Here is an 18,738-nt window from a genome sequence, read left to right on the forward strand (position 1 = left end):
CGTGCATCAAGACGCTCAAAAGAACGAGTAGGTGAGATAGTCATTCGTAAAACTCCCACTACATGCCCAGCTTCTCAATGCTCCCCCTCTGCAAAACCCTCATGATCGAACTACCCCAATAAACTCCAGAGCGAGTACTGAGCTGCGCAACGTATAGCCCAAAGAGCCCCACGGTGACATCGTCATGTACCGCCAAAATGCATAGGATCAGACCTAGAGCTCTTCGCATATTTTCTACCGTCCTCCCAAATATTCATTCATCAAACTAGAAGCCCTCAAATGACTGCCAGCCAAAGCACCTCAAACCTCCTCCTTCACTTCATTATCGATGATGTTCGTAAAGTCATCAGCATCTTGCTGTTCCTGTTTGACTTTCTTTGCGAGCGGGACGTACTCCTCCTCAACATCGTCGTCAGATGCACCCGACTCGGCGTAGTTGGCGGGTTTCTGTGCGCTCCTGCCACGCTTGCGATTCACTGTCGGAGACAGGATCTCATCTTCGTCGTCATCGTCGTTGTGGAGAAGGTCTTGTTCGGCCTGGATCTTCTTCTTGGTAGCGGCTTTGGCGCGGCCACGACTCGAAGCAGGTGTCTTGGGGGTTGCAGGCTTGGACGGCGTGTTGGGCGTGCTGCCGTTGATAGTGCCGCCGACGTTCTTCTTTTTCCAGCTGTACAGGCGGTTCTCGACGGCTTTGGGAGTGCACTCTGTCGAATCGTTAGTATTTTTAGGTGACAAGTGTAGCGTGATGGGTAGGTTAGTCCTTTCGCGAAGCCATGCGACTTGGCGACTGACGTGGTAAAACGAGCATGTTGTCTGGATATACAAACTTACCAATACCGGCCGCGCCCACTCGCTCGGCGATCTTGGAGCAGAGAGCTTTGGAGAAACTGATGTTGCATTCCTCGAAGACACCGTGCAAGAGCTAAAGTGTAAAGGTCAGCTAAAGGAGTGTTATAAGGCAGGCTAGACACTGGTAGACTTACGATCGAGTCGAGCTCTGGCGTCCACTTGAGTGGCATTGCGACGGTTGTGATAGTGAGTGCTTCAGACGTGTCAGTGAACAGGACGAGTTGAAAGAGCTAAAGTAACTGACCTTGATGAATTGGAGATGGTTGGTGGTTTGCAAGATGATGCAGACAAAAGCTGGAAGTAGGTGATTTGTGTTGTGAGGAGGAAGAGCTGGAAGACCGAAGAGTATGTCAGCTGGACAGTCGAGGAGGTAAAGAAAGAAGGATCAAGGAAAGTAAGAGGAGGTCGTGCCTTTATACCCCGCAGTGGCTGGCAAGGGCAGAGACAGGCTCATAGTTCCTGGTGAAGGTGAGGGCACTATACAGTGACGGTAGATCTAGCCTGTCTCCACCCTTATCTCACTCTCACCTCACCCTTTGTCTACCCTGTAAGATTACCGAGATTGCATTATAGAGAATAATGCGTCAGCGAAAAGATATTGTGTTGAAGGTAATATGCAGTACTTTTGGTTTTTGAAGGCAAACATTGGCAATGTACTCTGGAAATAAACCGCCAAAGCATAGGGAAAGAGAGAAAGAGAAAGAGAAAGAGTAAGCTTTTGGTGTGATCGTTGCCATGGTCTTATGACCTTTGCATCCCGGTCTAGTTCTCGACATTTCTGATATCATGAGCAACCCAGGCGTAACATCAAGATAAAGATTTTTCGTGTTCCAGAAGAAACGACATAGATACCCGGGAAGAGCCCAGAGAAGACAAACATCAGCATTTCTAGGCTGTGCATACTTAGGTGTCGATAGAAACTAGTAGTAAAAGTGACAAAGGGAACACCTAGAATTGTAGCTGGCATGATTTGTTTCCTCGTCCCAGATTTGTCACACGTATATGGATTCTGATGAAAACACCACGCAAGATATTGAAGCAAGAAGAAGGACATGGAGGTTGAAAGAGTTGAGGAAAGAAAACAGTGTTCACACGATGCGAAATGCCGGAGGTACGATAAGTGTACTTGAACGTGCACACGACTAACAACAAGCATAGAAACTAGACTTCACAAATTGTGAGGCGGAAATCAATCAGTCATTTGACCAACTAAATCGAGAGAGAAACTGCGAAGAGAGTGGCTGTGTTGTTGTCTGGAGAGGCAAAGGCTACGTCTGCCGATGCTCGAAACATATCCACTACACAGCGACGACTCGTATGTGCATGTCAACATCTTCAAATCCCATGAAAGCTCGCAATTTTCTGGTCAACATCGAGTGAGCAGTGCATAATTGAAGCTGTGGATAGATGATCTCAAATCAGATTGCCCAGAACCACGTCTTGACTTGCCTCCTCTAACTCGTCTTACTCAGTTCTACAACGCCTTGCCCATAAACTTCCTCTTGGTATAGCTCAACCACCACTTGCTTGGCGAAGCTGTGCCATCCGCGTATACCCTGTTCAGCAGCCTCGTCGCCAGCTCTTGTCGCATCTGCATAATGTACTGTCGCAGGACTTCTGCCGAGTTCCTGTCGGGCGGAGCCTCGAAGGCCTGGTTCAGGGGGAACCCAGCGTCGCCTGGGATTGCGAAGTTGGTGTCCAGCGCAATGTTCATGACGGCCTATAGCGGTCAGCCTCTCCTCTCGTGTGCATTGTCTGGTACTCGATGCATCCAAACAATCCCTACGAAATCACTGGTTCATACCTTTTCAGCTTCCCTCCTCCCCATGTTCGCCCTGATCTTGCCCAATGCCTCGCTCACAAACAGGATCCCATAGATCATGACCCGGTCCGCAGGACCCTTAATCTCGAAGTTGCGGAAGAAGGTATTCGCACGGAACAGAGCAAGAATCTCATCCAGGGGATCGTAGGACGCATGTGCGGCATCGATGGTGAGCTCTGTCACATCGGAGGGGAGGGCGGGTAGTTGGACAGCGGGCCCACGGGTGCGTGTGCGGAGCGGGAGGAGGGCAAAGTTGCCTGATTGAGGATATGAGTATTTCGTTTTGCAGGATGGAGTTGGTAGAGAGTACCAATTAGGTGTTGGTTTGGCTCCTCGAGAAAGACGGAGTGGTAGGCCTGGTGGGAATTAGCTTGGGCTGTCTGTTGAAGGGCGTATTGAATCTATCAAAGCTTTGGGCGATGAGAACAAACGTACAGGCATCTTGACGATATATGTGTCGGCTTCCTGGATACGTCGTGTGGAAGATTCGTGGAGTTCGACGGAGGTGATGCCAGCTCCGCTGACGAGGGAGGTTGTTCGTAGGGCTGATTTGGCGGGGGTGACTAAGCTGTAGCTTCCCAATCAACGCGTCTGCAGGTGCGAACGCGTCGACCTCGTTTTGCTGCTCTAAAGGCTCACAATCTACGACTCTGTTACACACTACCTTGGACCATCTTCCCAGCATCAGACCGTCAATCCAGAACTTCTTTTGACGAACTAACAAGCACAATGTCCGACTACGAAGATGAGATGGATGTCGATGCACCCGTCGCAGACAGCTCGATATCTTTTGGCGGAGACACTAAGAAGGGCAAGAGAAGCGCTGCAAACTTGCCTGTGGAGGCTGAAGACTCCCTGCCATGGTACGTCTGCTTGTTGACAACTTCATTATGCACTCGCTGATGCTTGTCAAGGGTAGAAAAGTACAGACCTAGCAGCCTCGAAGATGTTGAAGGCCACAAGGACATCATAGCTACCATCAACAAGTTCGTTGACTCGAATGTATAGTCATGAAGCTTCATTCGATCACCACATACTCACCAGTTCCAGCGGTTACCACATCTCCTCCTCTACGGCCCCCCGGGAACCGGCAAAACATCGACTGTCCTCGCACTCGCACGACGCATATACGGGAACAAGAACATGCGACAAATGGTGCTCGAGCTGAACGCTTCGGATGACAGAGGTATCGACGTTGTGCGAGAGCAGATCAAGACGTTCAGCAGCACGAAACAGATCTTCTCTGCAGCGCCAAAGGCGGACGGCTCTGCGCTCGCGACGTTCAAGCTCATCATCCTAGACGAGGCAGATGCTATGACTGCGACCGCGCAGATGGCTCTCAGAAGAATTATGGAGAAGTACACGGCGAACACACGGTTCTGCATCATTGCCAACTACACTCACAAACTGTCGCCCGCGCTGCTCTCTCGATGTACAAGGTTTCGCTTCTCACCACTGAAGGAAGTCGACATAAGAAACCTGGTAGACAAAGTCATTGAGGAAGAGAAGGTCAACATCACACACGACGCCACCGACTCATTGGTCACTTTGAGCAAGGGGGACATGAGGCGGGCGCTCAACGTGCTCCAAGCCTGTCACGCATCCAGCACACCATTACAACCACCAGGAAAGCCAGCGCCAGATCCAAGCACTATTGTTCGAGATGAAATCACCCAAACCACCATCTATGACTGTATTGCAGCGCCACACCCATCGGACGTCGAGTACATCCTAGACACATTACTTTCGACAGGCGACATGACCCAGTGTTTACGAACTGTCAACAATTTGAAGACGATGAAAGGCCTTGCGCTTGCAGACATACTCACAACTATTAGTGAAGAGCTGGTCAAGAACGACGTTCCACCTCAAGTCATGGTGACTTGGATGGCAGGGCTGGCGGACATCGAGTACAGGTTGAGCGGTGGCGGAAGCGAGGCGATACAGACAGGTGCCGCGATCGGGATAGTGCGAACGGGAGTCGAGCTGATGGAGAACGGCAAGAAGTAGGATGCGCAGCCTTGCGACATTTGGCATATCCGATGATTTTGAGAACAGGATGTATCCCAACGGTGGACGCGATCCGATGTATGATAAAATCTCATGCCAGATTGTTTGGAGCGTCAGAAAAGCCACCTTCATCTTCTGGACCTTCTTTCCATTTCCTTCTATTGTGTCTTTGTTCTGCTGCTGACCTGGTGGTACCACCATGTGCCATCGTCTTCAAGCGCGCAGACCAGAATTAACGACAAAACCCAGTAGCAATCAATTTCCAGCAGACATACAACAAAATATAAAACGCGCTGTATCAAGATTAGTTGTTCTCAGCGCGACTTTCCACGGACTCGTTGCTGACGTAAACACCAGGCAGATCGCTCTAAGTCACGAAAACAACGCGCTTTCATCCACGCGTAAATTCGCGACCAACTCAACATACTCTTCTCAGCTACTATTATCAGTGAACACTGTTTCCTATAGTTCGATTTCAAGTATCATCAGCGATGGATTCCAAAAAGAGAAAGTCGACCGCGTCACCCTCCACAGCAAGTTGGCCTTGGCAGCTTTGACGCGTGGATGAACTGACCTCGATCAGAGCAAAGCTCCATCGAAGAGGCGACAGAACGCGCATCGTCAAGGCAAAGCAGTTCCTACATCGGCCTCTACCAACTTGCCGGTCGCGCAGGCCGTTGAACCGGCAAAGCACTCTTCCCAAACGCGTGTTATTGTATGTAAACAAAGAAATCCTATTCTCGAATATCACTTGCTAACATGCACTAGAAGCAACCAAAATCCAGGAAGAAGCCTCAGAAAGTTAAAGAACCAGTTGCGACACAGGCTATCAATGTGTTCCGACGAGGTCGAGGTCGAGATCCAAGGTTCAACAGCCGCCCAACGAGTCGTCAGGATGTCCAGTTGCGGTTCTCATTCAGCAACTCTCCCTCCAATGATAAACATGCTATGAAACCATTGAAGACTCATCACCGTACACCATCCAAGCGAAAAGTCCCCACAGATCCCGCCGGTTCCTCTTTGCCTCCCAAAAAGTCACCAGCACGGCCTCATGGAACAGTAGCGCCAGATGCAGCGCTAACCTCCACTTTCACCGGACTTCTCGTCACAGCCGACAAAGATAATATTACCAAGCACACGCAACAAGTACCCCTCAAAGCACCCCACGACTCACCCCCCACCACCACGGAAACACATGGCATCCCCGACCCCTCCGTCTTCACCAGACCGTCTAAAAGCCGCGAGGGCTACGGCTTCAGCTACTCCGAATCTCTCTGGTGCGACTCGGACGAGTACCCCGACACGGAATGCGACTGGGACGCTTCGGACACGGAATCCGACGACATGGACCCTGATTCCGGACCCCCCATCTTCATTGAGCCAAACAGCTCTTTCGACGACATGGTCGTGATGCGCGACGTGGGCTCCTTCCACATCGCCAAGCCCCAGAAAGCACTGCCCTGCACCCAAGCCACACGCGAGGACACGATCCGCTTGAAGATGCAGGCCAAGGTTCTGTTCAAGTGGCGCGAGAGCGGGGACGTGTATGCGCAACTCACCAGCAGGTTGGAACGCATGATTTACGGGGAGATGGAGAAGCTGGAGCGTGGTGTGGAGGGTAGTGGAGAGAGCTTAGCTAGCGGGAAGACGTACCAGATGCCCAGTATGACGGACTGTGCGGTTAGGTTGCGCGACTTCTTGCTGCGGATTAGGGATGAGCGTGTGGAGACTGGGGAGAGTCGACGGTTTGTCGAGCATGAGATTGAGTGGGTTGGGTGGCTGGTTGAGGCGAGTCGCGTGGGGGTCATGCATTTGAAGACTGTGGGGTGTAGGTGTCGGCCGGATTGGGAGGAGGAGTAGCGGTAGAGATGGGGATGTAGGTCTTTAGTGGACTTTGGTGGGGTGGTAGAAATGAGTGTATTCACTACGGCTGTTTTGAGGGTCCGGAATGACGGCTGGCTGCATATGCGAAAGACTAGTGAACGGGGTATGCAGATCTCCCGCCTGCTATAACCCTCTTCTATCATTGGTCGGCGATGGTCTTGATATCAATCGAAGTGCACTTACATGCTTCTACTCCAAATCTGAATCTCACCTCATCGCGTCTGTCCCTTGCCATCCAAGTTCTCCAGCCGTCAATGCAATACATAAGCCGTGACGTCATTCCACAGCAGCATCCCAGAAAGTTAACAGCGCATCCCAACAGCCTTGATAACAACACCCATTCTCTCTTCTAGTCCTATTCTTATTTCTATCTCTACTCCTAGTCCTATTCCTATTCCTATTCTCATTTCCATCATCCCTCATAATCTCTCACCAAAAACCACAACACCCCATCCGTAATCACGCCATCTCAGGAAATGAACTACATATCAAGTACCCCAGCCCCCCCAAACCTATAAACAAACCCACCCAGACCAAACACCCTAACACACTCCATCCAGCGCTCCTCACCCCAAAAGAAACCCTAACCTCCCTCCTCGCCCCAGAAAAAACCCTCACCTCCCTCCTCGAAACAGGCTACCTCCCACACGCCGTAATCCGGCCATACATCCGCCGCCAACTAACCGAGCGCCTATCCCTCATCGCATCCTCATCGCTGGAAGATGCATATGCGACGAAGATGCGGTGTGTGGAGATGTTGAGGCGTGGTGGTGGTGAGGAAAAGAAAGAAGAGCTAGTGGTAGGGCGTGGAAATGCAGGGGACTGTGATGGGGAGGAAATATACGAGATAGGATCCGACATACTAACATATATTCTGGGCCCGCGGATGAAGTTCTCAGCTTGTTTTTATGAGAAGGGCGGGGAGACGCTGGCGCAGGCTGAGATTGGCATGTTGAGGTTGTGTGGTGTGAGGGGGGAGGTTGGGGGCGGGATGGCGGTTTTGGATTTGGGGTATGTTTTCCTTCATTTACTTCTGACTTCATCGCGTACAGTGCATGGTCGACTGACTGAATGGCTGGCTAACACACCACACCAAAAAGCTGCGGCTGGGGTTCCACAACCCTCTACCTCGCAGAAATCCACCCCACCGCACACATCACCGGGCTCGCCTCGTCCCCCGCACAGAAAACCCACATCGAAACCGTCGCGCGGCGGAAGGGCTTGTCCAACGTGACTATCCTAACCGGCGACATCCTGACATACGACTTCGCGCCTTCGTCTTTCGACCGCGTCCTCGCCATCGAAATCCTCCAACACACAACACACTACACCACCCTCCTCTCCCGCATCGCCCTCTGCCTAAAACCCACGGGAAAACTCTTCCTCCAAACGCTCGCCCACCGCGACACACCCTACATGCTAGACGCCGGCTGGCTAACAACGCACTTCTTCCGCGGCGGGCTGATGCCGAGCGCGGACCTGCTTTTGTACTTCCAGGAGGGCGGGTTGAGGGTGCGGAAGCAGTGGTGGGTTGGCGGAAGGCATTATGCGCGGACGTGTGAGGATTGGTTGGGGAATATGGGGAGGGATCGTGAGGGGGTTTGGCCCGGGTTGCTGGAGGCGTATGGGCATGAGGGGACGGTTAGGTGGTGGAATCGGTGGCAGGTTTTCTTTTTGGTGGGGGCGGAGATGGGGGGGTGGGGAGGGGGGGATGTTTGGGGGGTTTGTCAGTATTTGTTTGAGAGGGGGGGTGGGTAGGCTTTGTTGGTGGGGGGAGTGTGGGGGTTGAGTAAGGAGTGTGTTGGATATGCGAAGGTGGTTGGTTACTCTTGTAGCGCGTTGATTGGGATATATCTGTTTCTAATGGAGTGTTGGGGTAGAGGAGGGACTTGGGTGTTGTTGGGGGGGCGTTGATGTGAGAATATGTCTTGACGGTGGTTGGAGTGGGCTGAGTAGTAGCATCCTTGAGAGAAAGGAACACCACTAGGAACTGGGAGGCGAATGGATATTTGACGTTGTTTGATTTAATGTCTTGGCGCTGTCATTGCTTGAGCCATACAGTGACTGCATGTCTGGACTCGATTCTCAATTCACCCCAACACCTTCCGTTCTGATTTCTTCTCTCACCATCCTTCAGTGCTCCCATGGGTGCTTCCAGCCAAGCAGGGCCGGGCCGTCCTTCTTTGCGCGGTACATCAACTGCTGTCGTCAGCGCATAGTCACGTCAAGTGTATGTATTGACATACGAAGAACCACATGGAGGCGCCGAGGCCAGTGGCCATGAAGCGGTAAAAGGGCCTGGGCGGGTGGATGTGGATGGGGTGTTTGGGCATCTCGGCGTACTTGGGCGGGCCCATCCAGGCTCGGGAAGGCTGCATGGTGGACGTGGAGCCTGTATGGGGATTAGCGACACGAGAATTGTACCAAGTGAGCAGCGGAGTGGCTACCTGCGGCGTGTGCGGTGCAATGGCTCGGTGTGGTCGCGGGAGAGTGCTGTGAGGTCGCAGTCGATCGGCGGAGCTCGTCTTAGTAAGCAAGAAACATGGCTCTACATACATTCTCTCTCCTTCACCTGCACCGCGTCGCTGCTATCGCCTCGCCCGCACAATAGCACGGCGTCCAGCAGCCACTCCATGGCAGCGTGTGCCGCCGCGACCACCACCGACTCGCAGCTGCATTCTTCCATGCTCGACGAACCGCGCGTCAGATCAACCGCGCAACGGACGCTGTAACGCGGACCGAGCCATCTCCCACTCGACGCACACACACCATCGCCAACATGGCAAGCGCGACGCCGCGACCCGGGCTGCAGCACCCGATGAAGGGCTGCTCCAAGATCGGCGAGTACGAGATGATGCAGAAGCTCGGCGAGGGCACGTTCGGCGAGGTGCACAAGGCGCGTCACCGCAAGACGGGCAGCGTGTACGCGCTGAAGAAGATCCTGATGCACAACGAGAAGGACGGCTTCCCCATCACGGCGCTGCGCGAGATCAAGCTGCTGAAGATGCTGTCGCACGACAACGTCCTCAAGCTGGAGGAGATGGCAGTGGAGCGCCCCAAGGCCGAGGGCAGGAAGCGCGCCATCCTCTACATGGTCACGCCGTACATGGATCACGACCTGTCGGGTCTGCTCGACAACCCGGACGTCAAGTTCTCGGAGCCGCAGATCAAGTGCTACATGCTGCAGCTGTTCAAGGGCCTGCGCTATCTGCACGACAACCACATCCTGCACCGCGACATGAAGGCCGCCAACCTGCTCATCAACAACCGCGGCCGCCTCCAGATTGCTGATTTTGGTCTGGCGCGCCATTACGATGAGACTCCGCCACAGCGCGGGAAAGGCAACGGCACCGCGACAAGAGAGTACACGACACTGGTGGTGACGAGGTGGTATCGCCCGCCCGAGCTGCTTCTCCAGCTGCGGCGATACACACCAGCCATCGACATGTGGGGTGCAGGCTGCGTCTTTGGCGAGATGTTCAAGCGCAAGCCCATCCTCGCCGGCAACAGCGACATCCACCAAGCAACAATCATATTCGACCTGGTCGGCACGCCCAACGACCAGACCATGCCTGGATGGGATGAGCTTCCTGGCGCCGAGGCCGTCGTCAAGGGCTATCCCAAAGGCACTGGCAACATTGCCCAAGTGTTCCGCGAGCTCTCTCCGACTGGACTGTCCCTGATCAAAGAGCTTATGAAACTCAACTGGCGCACGCGAATCAACGCCATTGACGCAATTGACCACCCATACTTCAAAGAAAGCCCAAAACCCATGCGCGAAGAAGACATCCCCCACTTCGCCGACTCGCACGAACTCGACCGCAGAACCGCGCGCGGCAAACAACAAGCACTCCCCCCAGCACCCGCAGGCGGCACCGTTGGCGGCGGACCAAACGGCGAATGGACAGGCCAAGGCCCACCGCCGCACGCCTGGCAGAACGGCGACCGACGATACGGCGGCCCACAAGACCGTGGACCACCCGGCGTCGATCGCCCACCAAGAGGTTACGACCGTCGCCCAGGCCCCTACGACCACAGACCACCTCCACCCCCACCTCCAGAAGGCCGACGACCAAACTGGGGCAACGGCGCACCGCCCGCCGGCGACGGCAGAAACTCCCTCCAACCTCCCCGCTACGCGCAGGATCGCAGACCACAGCAACCAGGCGGTGACGTATATATACCCACATACAACGAGAACGGCCCGCGACGATCGAGGGAACCGGATGAGAGGCCGAGGCGGGGGTCGCGGGATAGCGGCAATTCGCGCGAGGGACCTCAGGATGGGGGGAGAGCGTATCGGGACCGAGACCGCCAGTCTGAGAATCGAAATTTGGGGAGAAGGGATGGTAGGACGAGGAGTAGGAGTCCTGAGCGGAGGGATAGGAGGGATCGCGATGCGGATATTTATCGCAGGCGGTGATGAGGGTTGGGCGAGGGGGGTGTGCATGGCGTCACGGACGGTGCAGTATATGGAATGAAGGAATGGAATGGATGGAGGGATGTGAGACTGTGGTTTAGACACTGGTCTTCTTCTTCTTCTTTTTTTTTATCGCGTGGAGTAGAGTGGGTGCAGCATTTTCTGGCGTTTTGTTCTTGATACCACACACCATATCATACTATACTATACCAGCTTTACTAGAAGCAACGCTTTCTTCATGTCTTTCACTTGATCTTGCTGGGGCTTCGTGATTGTGTTGTCATTGTTACATTATCTACTACAATGTACCAACATGCATGCACGTGCAAGTGAGCCGACTACATCATACATGATACACGGTAGGTAAACTTTCCACAAAGCGGGAACCTGCAGCATCGCAGCGTGCCCTGACATGCGATCGGCACGGCAACAAAATATCTGCCCTGAATCACGGCATTCGTTTGCAACGCACCATTCAGCATATCAGTCGTCGTTTGTTTGTCTGCGCCGAGATACAGATTACCCAGACGCAGCTGTCATATCACATCATGTCACACCCGTCCGTCAGTGTCGAACGATGTACACGTCGGCAGCCGATTGCCGGACGCGCAATTCTTTTTCGGGGCGGTATTTGACTCAATAGCGCCCCACTGCCGTCCGCCGACGCCGGTATGTGCTCCGTTTTTGCGAAAATCACTCACCAAACGAACGGACGACTCACACTTGATTTAAGACTCACAACGTAACACAACCAACGTAACACACACACCACGCAAAGTACACGTACACGCTACGACACACCACGATATACACAGACTACCAAATACGCCAATCTTGCTATACCTCACTACGTACCCTTGAAGAATTGAAGAATTAAAGAGAATTGGAGCAGAAGAAAGAACATAGCAAAGATGTCGATTATCGCCAATGGATACAAGCATTTGTCTGAGCGGATAGCGGGCCACACCGAGGAGAAGCATCTGCCGGGTGGGTGGGTGGTGCTCAAGTTTGGGGGAACGAGTGTGGGCAAGTTTGCGGAGGGGATTGCGGGGATTGTTGAGTGAGTCTACTCCTCATGAATGTTGGATGACTACTGTGGATGAGTGAGAGATGACTGACTAACAACCCCTTCAGAGCAGGCAATAGAGACAACCGCGCCGCCATTGTCTGCTCGGCCCGCAGCAACAACACCAAGCTCGAGGGTACCACCAACCGCCTGCTGCGCGCCGCCCGCGCCGCCGAGAAACCAGACCACCGTGGCTACGACGACATTGTCGAGGCAGTGCGCGCCGACCACGTGCAGGCCGGCAGGGACACGCTGAGGAACGCCGACGTGCTTGCGGCCTACATCGAGGACGTCAATGCCGAGTGCGAGAATCTGACTAAGATCCTCGAGTCGGCCCAGCATCTGGAGGAGGTGACGAACCGCGTCGAGGACAAGATCGTGAGCAAGGGCGAGAAACTGAGCTGTCGGTACATGGCTGCCCTGCTGAACGACCGCGGCACGCCCGCCCAGTTCGTCGACCTGTGCGATGTCATCAAGTTCCATGCGCCGACCAAGGGCCTGAACGAGAAGTTCTACATGGACTTGGCTGATGCGCTGGCCAGGGAGGTCGAGGCCTGTGGGGACAAGGTCCCTGTTATTACGGGCTTCTTTGGCAATGTGCCCGGCGGCATCCTGAACTCCATTGGTCGCGGCTACACGGATTTGTGCGCTGCTCTCGTTGCTGTGGGCATCAAGGCGAAGGAGCTCCAGGTCTGGAAGGAGGTCGACGGCATCTTCACAGCCGACCCGCGCAAAGTCCCCACAGCCGCTCTCCTCCCCTCAGTCACGCCCTCCGAGGCCGCAGAACTGACCTTCTACGGCTCAGAAGTCATCCACCCCTTCACCATGGAGCAAGTCATCCGCGCCCGCATCCCCATCCGCATCAAGAACGTCATGAACCCACGCAACCCCGGCACCATCATCTTCCCCGACAACATCACCGACATCAACAACCGCGCCCCACTCAAAGACTCAAACCTCTTCCGCACCCGCTCCTCCAGCCTGCTCACCCACCTCGCCGGCCCTAAGCGCCCCACCGCCGTAACCATAAAACACAACATCGTCGTCCTCAACGTCCACAGCAATAAGCGCACCCGCGCCCACGGCTTCCTGATGAACATCTTCAGCATCTTGGATCGATGGCACCTCTCCGTCGACCTCATCTCGTCGTCCGAGGTCCACGTCTCCATGGCCCTGCACTCTGAATCCGCCCTGCTTAGCGGCGGCGGCGAAGATGAATATAAAATCCAGGATAAAGACCTCCAGGGCGCGGTCAACGATCTGGGCCAGCTCGGCACGATTGATATCGTTCCTGATATGGCGATTGTGAGCCTTGTTGGTAAGCAGCTTAAGAATATGATTGGTATTAGTGGCAAGTTCTTTAGTGTGTTGGGTGATAATAATATCAATATCGAGATGATCTCGCAGGGTATGTTTTGCTTTTTCTTCTTCTTTACGAGTGGATTGATGGGTTTGGAGGTTTTTGCTAATGTGTGGTGTTAGGTGCGAGTGAGATTAATATCTCGTGCGTTATTGAGGAGCGCGAGGCGGATCGGGCGCTGAATGTTGTGCATACGAGTCTTTTTACGTTTTTGGAGTAGTTGCGTGGGGAGGGGAATACCTTATAGACGGTTGGTTAAGAGAAGTTCGTTGACTGGACTTGACTTGGACTCTTCGAGATGAGTACGTGTGTGTGAGTATGTCATGGAGGAGGTGTGGGACCAAAAAAAGGATTTCTATATCTTGTCTTGTCATGTCATATCATATTCTTGCAATTTCGATGCCAATCTCAATCGATTTTGTCACGTTCAGTTCACATTCAGTTCACTTTCGTCTCGATATCTTCTTCTCATCAATCTCATTATTTTCTCCGTCACTTGGAATTCTGTGGGCAAAAGGCAGGTGAATGTGCTGGGGTGGCCCGTTTAGCGGCTTCACCGTGTTGACTGACTGACTGCGTTTGCTGTTACTGTTGTGCCTCGAGGTCTTTCACGCTCCCTCGCTCCCTCGCTCCCTCGGACACTGCGCGATCGATCGGTCGGTCGGTCAGTGAAACGAAAACAGGAACGGAAACGAAAAGGCAAACGCACAGTCTCGACTGTCTATCTGCTTATGCGTACTGGTAGGCTCCCAAGCACTTTTCCGTCACTCAACTCAACATATCTCAACGCACACTCACCAACCTCTACACCAACACCACCATCAACCTCAACCTCACCTCCCACACCCAAACCACAAAAATGCACACGCACATGCAAATGCACATGCAAATACAGACGCACACACGAACCCGCCGACCCCGCACCAATACCACCAATACCACCACAACCATCTCCAGCATCACCACCACCGCCACACAACATGCCTTCCAAGCCAAACACTTCGTCTGCACAGGCCTCAAGGGCATGAACGCCGAGCAGCAAGCGAGAGCCCTCCAGGTCGCGGCGAAGTATAAAAGAAAGTTTGAGGGAGGGGAGTGGAAGGGGGTTATGGTGAGGATGCGGAAGAGCGTGCGTGATGGTTGTAGAGATACTCCTAAGAACAGTCTCGCTTCGACCACCTCCACTGGACGGCCGTTACCGAAGTCCAGTGCTAAGCTCACCTCCCCACCCCGCACCCGCTGGGACATCCTCCCCCCCGGCGCCCCGCCCCCCCTCTCCCAAACCCCAACCTACAACGCCTTCACCCCCACCGGCTTCTGGTCCTCCCTAACCCGCACCCCCACTCCCATCACGAAACCCAACCCACACACCCCCCAAACAGCCATCCACCACCCCCCCGTCATCCCCCGCGACACACGCTCAAACGCAACATACCACGCCCTCCTCGCCGACGTCGAGCACCTCGCCCGCGGCGCCTGCGCACAACGCCTCGGCTTCTCCGCGCGCACGGGCAGTGACAGAATCTTCCGCACCGCGATCGTCAGCGCGGAAGATCGCGTGCGGGGCGCTGAGCGCGCGCTGGAAGGATGCCGTGCGCCGGGCGTGCAGGAGGATGTTATGGTGCGGTGGGGCGAGATTGTCGAGCAGGAGGATCGTGCTGTGAGGCGGTGGGAGAGGGGGTGCTTTGGTCGCGCGAAGGGAAAGAATGAGGAGGTGGTGGAGGAGGAGTTGCCGCAAGCGAAGTTCAGACGCGGGGGGATTATTACGGGCGCGGATTCTAGGGCTAGGGCGCTGGAGGGGTCGAGGGTGGGGATGGGGGGGCTGCTTAAGTTGCCGCAGGGTGCGTTGAGGGTTGTGTGGGCGACGAGGATATTGGAGGATATGCTTAGGTTAGCTGAGGAGGAGAGGTTGGCTGAGGCGGAGGGGGATGATGAGGACGAGGGGTATGAGTATGGGAATTTTGTGCGGAGTATAAGGCGGGAGGCGAGTTTGGCGGAGACGGTGCGGAGTGAGAGTACCAGCGAGACTGCGACTGAGCGTGGGAGTGTGGATGGAGATGTGAGGTTGAGCGGCACGACGTATACGAGTACTACGCGACACTCACAGTACTACCCCCACCACCACCACTACTCACAACAAGAAGCGACCCCCGAGCCTCGTAACACAAGGAACGACCTCCCCCTCCGATCAATCCATTCCAGCCATTCCAGTCTCACCCACCACCGCAGCACAAGCACCGACACAATCAAGACATCGATTTATATCCCCGAACATAACGACAACACCGACGACGGCGCAGAAATAACACCCGGACCCAGCCCAGAGGAGAAAGGCTTCCGCCATCGTGCGCCGGGTTTCTCCCAGTTATCAAGCTGGGCACATAGCTTGAGGGAGACTCGATCTACATCTCCATCTCCATCTCCATCCAGGACCGCGAGGCAGGGAAATGAAAACGAACAAGGAGATGAACACGAACACAGGCAGGAGGAAACCGAACAGCAACATGTCAAACAAGAAGTTGGAAATCCGACAGAGCAGGGAAGCCCCCCACTGAGTCCCTGGTCCCTCGCGAGAAGTAAAACGAGGATCACACCCACTGCGTTCTTGTTCCGCCGCGCTATCCCGCTCCCTGGGAGTGAGGGGGTGGGTGTACCGCGTTCGTCGGTGACGGTGTCGTCGGTGTGGTCTTCTTCTTCGTCTGAGGATGAGGAGGAGGTTGTGGACATGGACGAAGATGGAAATGTCGATGAGGATGAAGATGTAGATGGAAGTGTAAGTGCGCACCCTCTCATTCCGGCGTCTGCTTCTTTTTCTGCTTCTGCTTCTGCTTTTACTTCTTCTTCTGCTTCTCCTTCTCCTTCTCCCCCTCCTTTCCGTCTTTTTCCAGCCACTCCTTCTACCTCTGCCTCTGCATCCATTCCGAGTCTACACAACACACCACGCACCTCGTCGTCGGGAGAACAACACCGCCGCTCCACATCCAGCACCCGCACGCGTATCCTGCGCCCCGCGTCGCGCGAGAGCGAGGAGGAGTGGGCGAGTGTGTTGAGTGGGATGGAGGAGCGGGAGAGGGAGAGGCGGGTTTGTGAGGGGAGGGCGTGGGGGGAGAGGGTCAGGGGGAGGGACTTGGAGGGTGGAGGGGGGAGGTGAGGGGGAAGGGGAAGGGGGGTAGGGGACGGGAAGGGGGGATATGGGTAGATTGATTTCTTGATTGAGGGTTGGAAGGGTAGTTGCTTGGTTGGTCTGGATGAAAGGATGACGGGCGGAAATTGGAGACGTGCGCTTATTTTGCACGTGGAGTTTCAGGACAAATGGATAAGTGGAATGAGGGTGATGGGGAATGAATGGTACATCTACATGTACAAGCACCCCCAGACTACTAGATCCCAATTCAAGCCTGCTCCTGCGCATCCGCCTCATCCCCCGTCCTCCGCCTCTTCTTGCCATGCCCCCTCGCCTCAACCCGCCCCTCAACCGGCAACACCCTCGTCGCAGTAAACAAATAGCCCTCAGCCCCGCCCTTACTCGTCATCATCGGATGCGTACGCTCAGGCAGAACCTGATACTGTCTCGCGCGGGCCGTCTGCAGCGAAGGCGCCAACAGCAGCGTCGGATTGACCGGGAAATCATCATCGTCATTACCGCCCTCAGTGCTAGTCTCCACATCATTATCCTCAGACAGCGCGCGTTTCCCATTCAACTGCAGCGGGGGCCCGAACTCGCGGGCCATGAAGGCCGCGCGGCGCTCCTTGGAGTAGAAGTCGCACAGCTCGACGAGAGGCTCGGCATTGGGGTGGTAAACGACGATTCTGCCGCCGCCGCGCACGAGCGGGACGAGCTCGGCGAGCACGGTTTTGGCCTCCATGCTTGTTGCTACGACGAGGCCGTCGAAGCCGCCGCGCCGCGTTTCGTCCACGACGCGCTTGCAGCGCTCCCAGCGCCGCCGCTTCTTGTAGTATGTGCCGCGTTTGCTGCTCTTCATGGATAGGAGGACGTCTTCGGCGATGGTCTCGGGTTCGTCGTAGCTTGGGTCGTCTTCTGGGTGGAGGAGTGAGAGCCAGGATGTCGCTTTTAGGTGCTTGTATAGCGGGTGTGAGACGGCGGGTTGGCCGAAGTCGTAGCCAAAGTATTTTAGGTAGGAGAGGTTGGGTTGGTTGTTTGGGTGTAGGACTGTGAGGGTGTTTGTGGAGGCGGACATTTGGGGGATGTGGGGGCGTGGTGGTTTGCGGGGCCGGGGAGGAGGATCTGTGGGTGCGGTTGTGGCTGTTGTGTCTGCGTCTGGCATTGCGGTGTCTGCGTCGTTTTGCTCTGGTGCTGGTGGTGGTTCTGTGGTGCCGTTTTGCTGTTCTGCTTCCTCCTCGTCCGACGCGTCGTCGTCCTCTTCAGGGTAGAGTATGCCCATTCGCTCTGCAAGAGCTGCTGTGATGAGACCGCCCGTGTCGTCTACGACCAACCATCTCCCCCCTCCTACTTGGCTGATACCGTCCTCAGCTGTCAACACTCGACTTGCTGCGCCGCAGTGAATGTTGGCCCAACTGCATATCAGTCCCAGGAGGTCTTCCCTCAACTCCATAATCCTGTACGCCTCTTTCTCCAGAACGTACTCGGTCAATATCCCAACGTCCATGGGCAGCGCAGTAAACCTCTTCATGTATTTTCTCGATTTCCGGAGGGTGTATTTGGCCAGGGAAAAGGACGTCTTCTCATCAATGGCCTGGTGCGACGCCATGATCTTTGCGATGATGTCTTTGCCAGAGCCCGTGCCAGCCTTCTTCAGCTCCTCGATTTCCTCCATGGAAAGCGTCTGCCGTGACGCATCGTCGACCGTCAGGCGATTGTTGCGCATTATGACCTGGCCATCCTCGCCCACAATGTCGAATCCTGCGCCGCCTTCTGCAGTCTCCTCTTGCGCCTCGGCGACCGGCGCACGGCCTTCTCCAATGGCTTCGGCGTGGAGTTCCGAGGCAGGCACGACGCGCAGTTCCGTCTTCGATTTGCCGTCATCTCTGTCCAGTAGCTCGTAGGTGAGGTAATACGGACGGCCCAGCAGTAGGTTAGAATTGAAGATGCCGAATTTCCCAAGGTTGATGCTGCTGTGCGTTTGTTAGAAGACTCCCTCACGTGTTGAGGCCAAGCGGGGCTCACTCCAACTATGCGACGTACATGTTGGGCGTGATTTCGAGGATCTTGAGCAGGCCTGAGGGCAGTCGCAACGCGACGTGCGTGTTCGGCCGGATGTACGAATGCATTGCGCGGTCGGCGTCGTTCCTTCCGTATCAGATGTCACCAAGCCATGCGCGAGAGTCACTTTTGGATAGTGTGTGAA

General features: G+C 54.9%; 10 protein-coding genes across 10 annotated transcripts; 6 read left to right on the forward strand and 4 right to left on the reverse strand.

The window, feature by feature from the left end:
- Positions 1-79: 79 nt before the first annotated feature.
- On the reverse strand, positions 80-1,292 carry P153DRAFT_432033 (uncharacterized protein). The gene is made up of 4 exons (XM_033672947.1): positions 1,094-1,292; positions 984-1,042; positions 832-922; positions 80-704 (listed from the first exon to the last, which is right to left on the reverse strand). Exons 2-4 carry the CDS (start codon positions 1,017-1,019, stop codon positions 301-303), a joined length of 531 nt encoding a protein of 176 aa, XP_033522753.1. The 5' UTR covers positions 1,020-1,042; positions 1,094-1,292; the 3' UTR covers positions 80-300.
- Positions 1,293-1,981: 689 nt separating this feature from the next.
- Positions 1,982-3,139, reverse strand: P153DRAFT_367520 (ARP2/3 complex, 21 kDa p21-Arc subunit). The gene is made up of 4 exons (XM_033668290.1): positions 3,107-3,139; positions 2,982-3,027; positions 2,654-2,928; positions 1,982-2,569 (listed from the first exon to the last, which is right to left on the reverse strand). The coding sequence occupies exons 1-4, from the start codon at positions 3,110-3,112 to the stop codon at positions 2,324-2,326; spliced, it is 573 nt and encodes a 190-aa protein (XP_033522754.1). The 5' UTR covers positions 3,113-3,139; the 3' UTR covers positions 1,982-2,323.
- A 154-nt stretch (positions 3,140-3,293) lies between these two features.
- P153DRAFT_35733 (P-loop containing nucleoside triphosphate hydrolase protein) lies at positions 3,294-4,781 on the forward strand. Its single transcript, XM_033666724.1, has 3 exons — positions 3,294-3,534; positions 3,586-3,673; positions 3,722-4,781. Exons 1-3 carry the CDS (start codon positions 3,401-3,403, stop codon positions 4,679-4,681), a joined length of 1,182 nt encoding a protein of 393 aa, XP_033522755.1. The 5' UTR covers positions 3,294-3,400; the 3' UTR covers positions 4,682-4,781.
- Positions 4,782-4,901: 120 nt separating this feature from the next.
- P153DRAFT_35756 (uncharacterized protein) lies at positions 4,902-6,762 on the forward strand. The gene is made up of 4 exons (XM_033666743.1): positions 4,902-4,984; positions 5,036-5,214; positions 5,265-5,396; positions 5,450-6,762. Exons 2-4 carry the CDS (start codon positions 5,173-5,175, stop codon positions 6,539-6,541), a joined length of 1,266 nt encoding a protein of 421 aa, XP_033522756.1. The 5' UTR covers positions 4,902-4,984; positions 5,036-5,172; the 3' UTR covers positions 6,542-6,762.
- A 279-nt stretch (positions 6,763-7,041) lies between these two features.
- P153DRAFT_376530 (methyltransferase domain-containing protein) lies at positions 7,042-8,323 on the forward strand (the record flags this gene model as incomplete). Its single annotated transcript, XM_033669666.1, has 4 exons — positions 7,042-7,057; positions 7,126-7,338; positions 7,384-7,576; positions 7,666-8,323. 4 exons carry the CDS (start codon positions 7,042-7,044, stop codon positions 8,321-8,323), a joined length of 1,080 nt encoding a protein of 359 aa, XP_033522757.1.
- A 63-nt stretch (positions 8,324-8,386) lies between these two features.
- Positions 8,387-8,960, reverse strand: P153DRAFT_341993 (uncharacterized protein). The gene is made up of 2 exons (XM_033665950.1): positions 8,812-8,960; positions 8,387-8,764 (listed from the first exon to the last, which is right to left on the reverse strand). Exons 1-2 carry the CDS (start codon positions 8,941-8,943, stop codon positions 8,699-8,701), a joined length of 198 nt encoding a protein of 65 aa, XP_033522758.1. The 5' UTR covers positions 8,944-8,960; the 3' UTR covers positions 8,387-8,698.
- A 192-nt stretch (positions 8,961-9,152) lies between these two features.
- On the forward strand, positions 9,153-11,217 carry P153DRAFT_367523 (Pkinase-domain-containing protein). Its single transcript, XM_033668291.1, has one exon. It carries the CDS (start codon positions 9,345-9,347, stop codon positions 10,986-10,988), a length of 1,644 nt encoding a protein of 547 aa, XP_033522759.1. The 5' UTR covers positions 9,153-9,344; the 3' UTR covers positions 10,989-11,217.
- Positions 11,218-11,896: 679 nt separating this feature from the next.
- Positions 11,897-13,631, forward strand: P153DRAFT_376533 (aspartate kinase-like protein; the record flags this gene model as incomplete). The annotated part of the gene is made up of 3 exons (XM_033669667.1): positions 11,897-12,045; positions 12,120-13,459; positions 13,534-13,631. 3 exons carry the CDS (start codon positions 11,897-11,899, stop codon positions 13,629-13,631), a joined length of 1,587 nt encoding a protein of 528 aa, XP_033522760.1.
- A 639-nt stretch (positions 13,632-14,270) lies between these two features.
- Positions 14,271-16,562, forward strand: P153DRAFT_386493 (uncharacterized protein; the record flags this gene model as incomplete). The annotated part of the gene is made up of 1 exon (XM_033670534.1): positions 14,271-16,562. One exon carries the CDS (start codon positions 14,271-14,273, stop codon positions 16,560-16,562), a length of 2,292 nt encoding a protein of 763 aa, XP_033522761.1.
- Positions 16,563-16,583: 21 nt separating this feature from the next.
- Positions 16,584-18,661, reverse strand: P153DRAFT_318112 (uncharacterized protein; the record flags this gene model as incomplete). Its single annotated transcript, XM_033665047.1, has 2 exons — positions 16,584-18,505; positions 18,576-18,661. 2 exons carry the CDS (start codon positions 18,659-18,661, stop codon positions 16,804-16,806), a joined length of 1,788 nt encoding a protein of 595 aa, XP_033522762.1. The 3' UTR covers positions 16,584-16,803.
- Positions 18,662-18,738: the final 77 nt, after the last annotated feature.

Source organism: Dothidotthia symphoricarpi (genome assembly GCF_010015815.1).
Source record: "Dothidotthia symphoricarpi CBS 119687 unplaced genomic scaffold P153scaffold_12, whole genome shotgun sequence".
NCBI classification, from domain to species: Eukaryota; Fungi; Ascomycota; class Dothideomycetes; order Pleosporales; family Dothidotthiaceae; genus Dothidotthia; species Dothidotthia symphoricarpi.

Excerpts from the sequence above, each read along its gene's own strand:
- P153DRAFT_341993 (XM_033665950.1), bottom strand. The coding sequence starts at position 8,943 with ATGCAGCCTTCCCGAGCCTGGATGGGCCCGCCCAAGTACGCCGAGATG. Across the intron at positions 8,765-8,811 it reads GCGCCTCCATGTGGTTCTTC|TTGATGTACCGCGCAAAGAA; the intron begins GTATGTCAATAC and ends TGACGACAGCAG.
- P153DRAFT_35756 (XM_033666743.1), top strand. The coding sequence starts at position 5,173 with ATGGATTCCAAAAAGAGAAAGTCGACCGCGTCACCCTCCACA. Across the intron at positions 5,215-5,264 it reads CGACCGCGTCACCCTCCACA|AGCAAAGCTCCATCGAAGAG; the intron begins GCAAGTTGGCCT and ends GACCTCGATCAG. Across the intron at positions 5,397-5,449 it reads CTTCCCAAACGCGTGTTATT|AAGCAACCAAAATCCAGGAA; the intron begins GTATGTAAACAA and ends AACATGCACTAG.
- P153DRAFT_367523 (XM_033668291.1), top strand. The coding sequence starts at position 9,345 with ATGGCAAGCGCGACGCCGCGACCCGGGCTGCAGCACCCGATGAAGGGC.
- P153DRAFT_367520 (XM_033668290.1), bottom strand. Across the intron at positions 2,929-2,981 it reads GCCAAACCAACACCTAATTG|GCAACTTTGCCCTCCTCCCG; the intron begins GTACTCTCTACC and ends ATCCTCAATCAG. Across the intron at positions 2,570-2,653 it reads GGAGGAGGGAAGCTGAAAAG|GCCGTCATGAACATTGCGCT; the intron begins GTATGAACCAGT and ends TGACCGCTATAG.
- P153DRAFT_432033 (XM_033672947.1), bottom strand. The coding sequence starts at position 1,019 with ATGCCACTCAAGTGGACGCCAGAGCTCGACTCGATC. Across the intron at positions 923-983 it reads CGCCAGAGCTCGACTCGATC|CTCTTGCACGGTGTCTTCGA; the intron begins GTAAGTCTACCA and ends TTTACACTTTAG. Across the intron at positions 705-831 it reads AGTGGGCGCGGCCGGTATTG|AGTGCACTCCCAAAGCCGTC; the intron begins GTAAGTTTGTAT and ends ACGATTCGACAG.
- P153DRAFT_35733 (XM_033666724.1), top strand. The coding sequence starts at position 3,401 with ATGTCCGACTACGAAGATGAGATGGATGTCGATGCACCCGTCGCAGAC. Across the intron at positions 3,535-3,585 it reads GCTGAAGACTCCCTGCCATG|GGTAGAAAAGTACAGACCTA; the intron begins GTACGTCTGCTT and ends ATGCTTGTCAAG. Across the intron at positions 3,674-3,721 it reads ACAAGTTCGTTGACTCGAAT|CGGTTACCACATCTCCTCCT; the intron begins GTATAGTCATGA and ends CACCAGTTCCAG.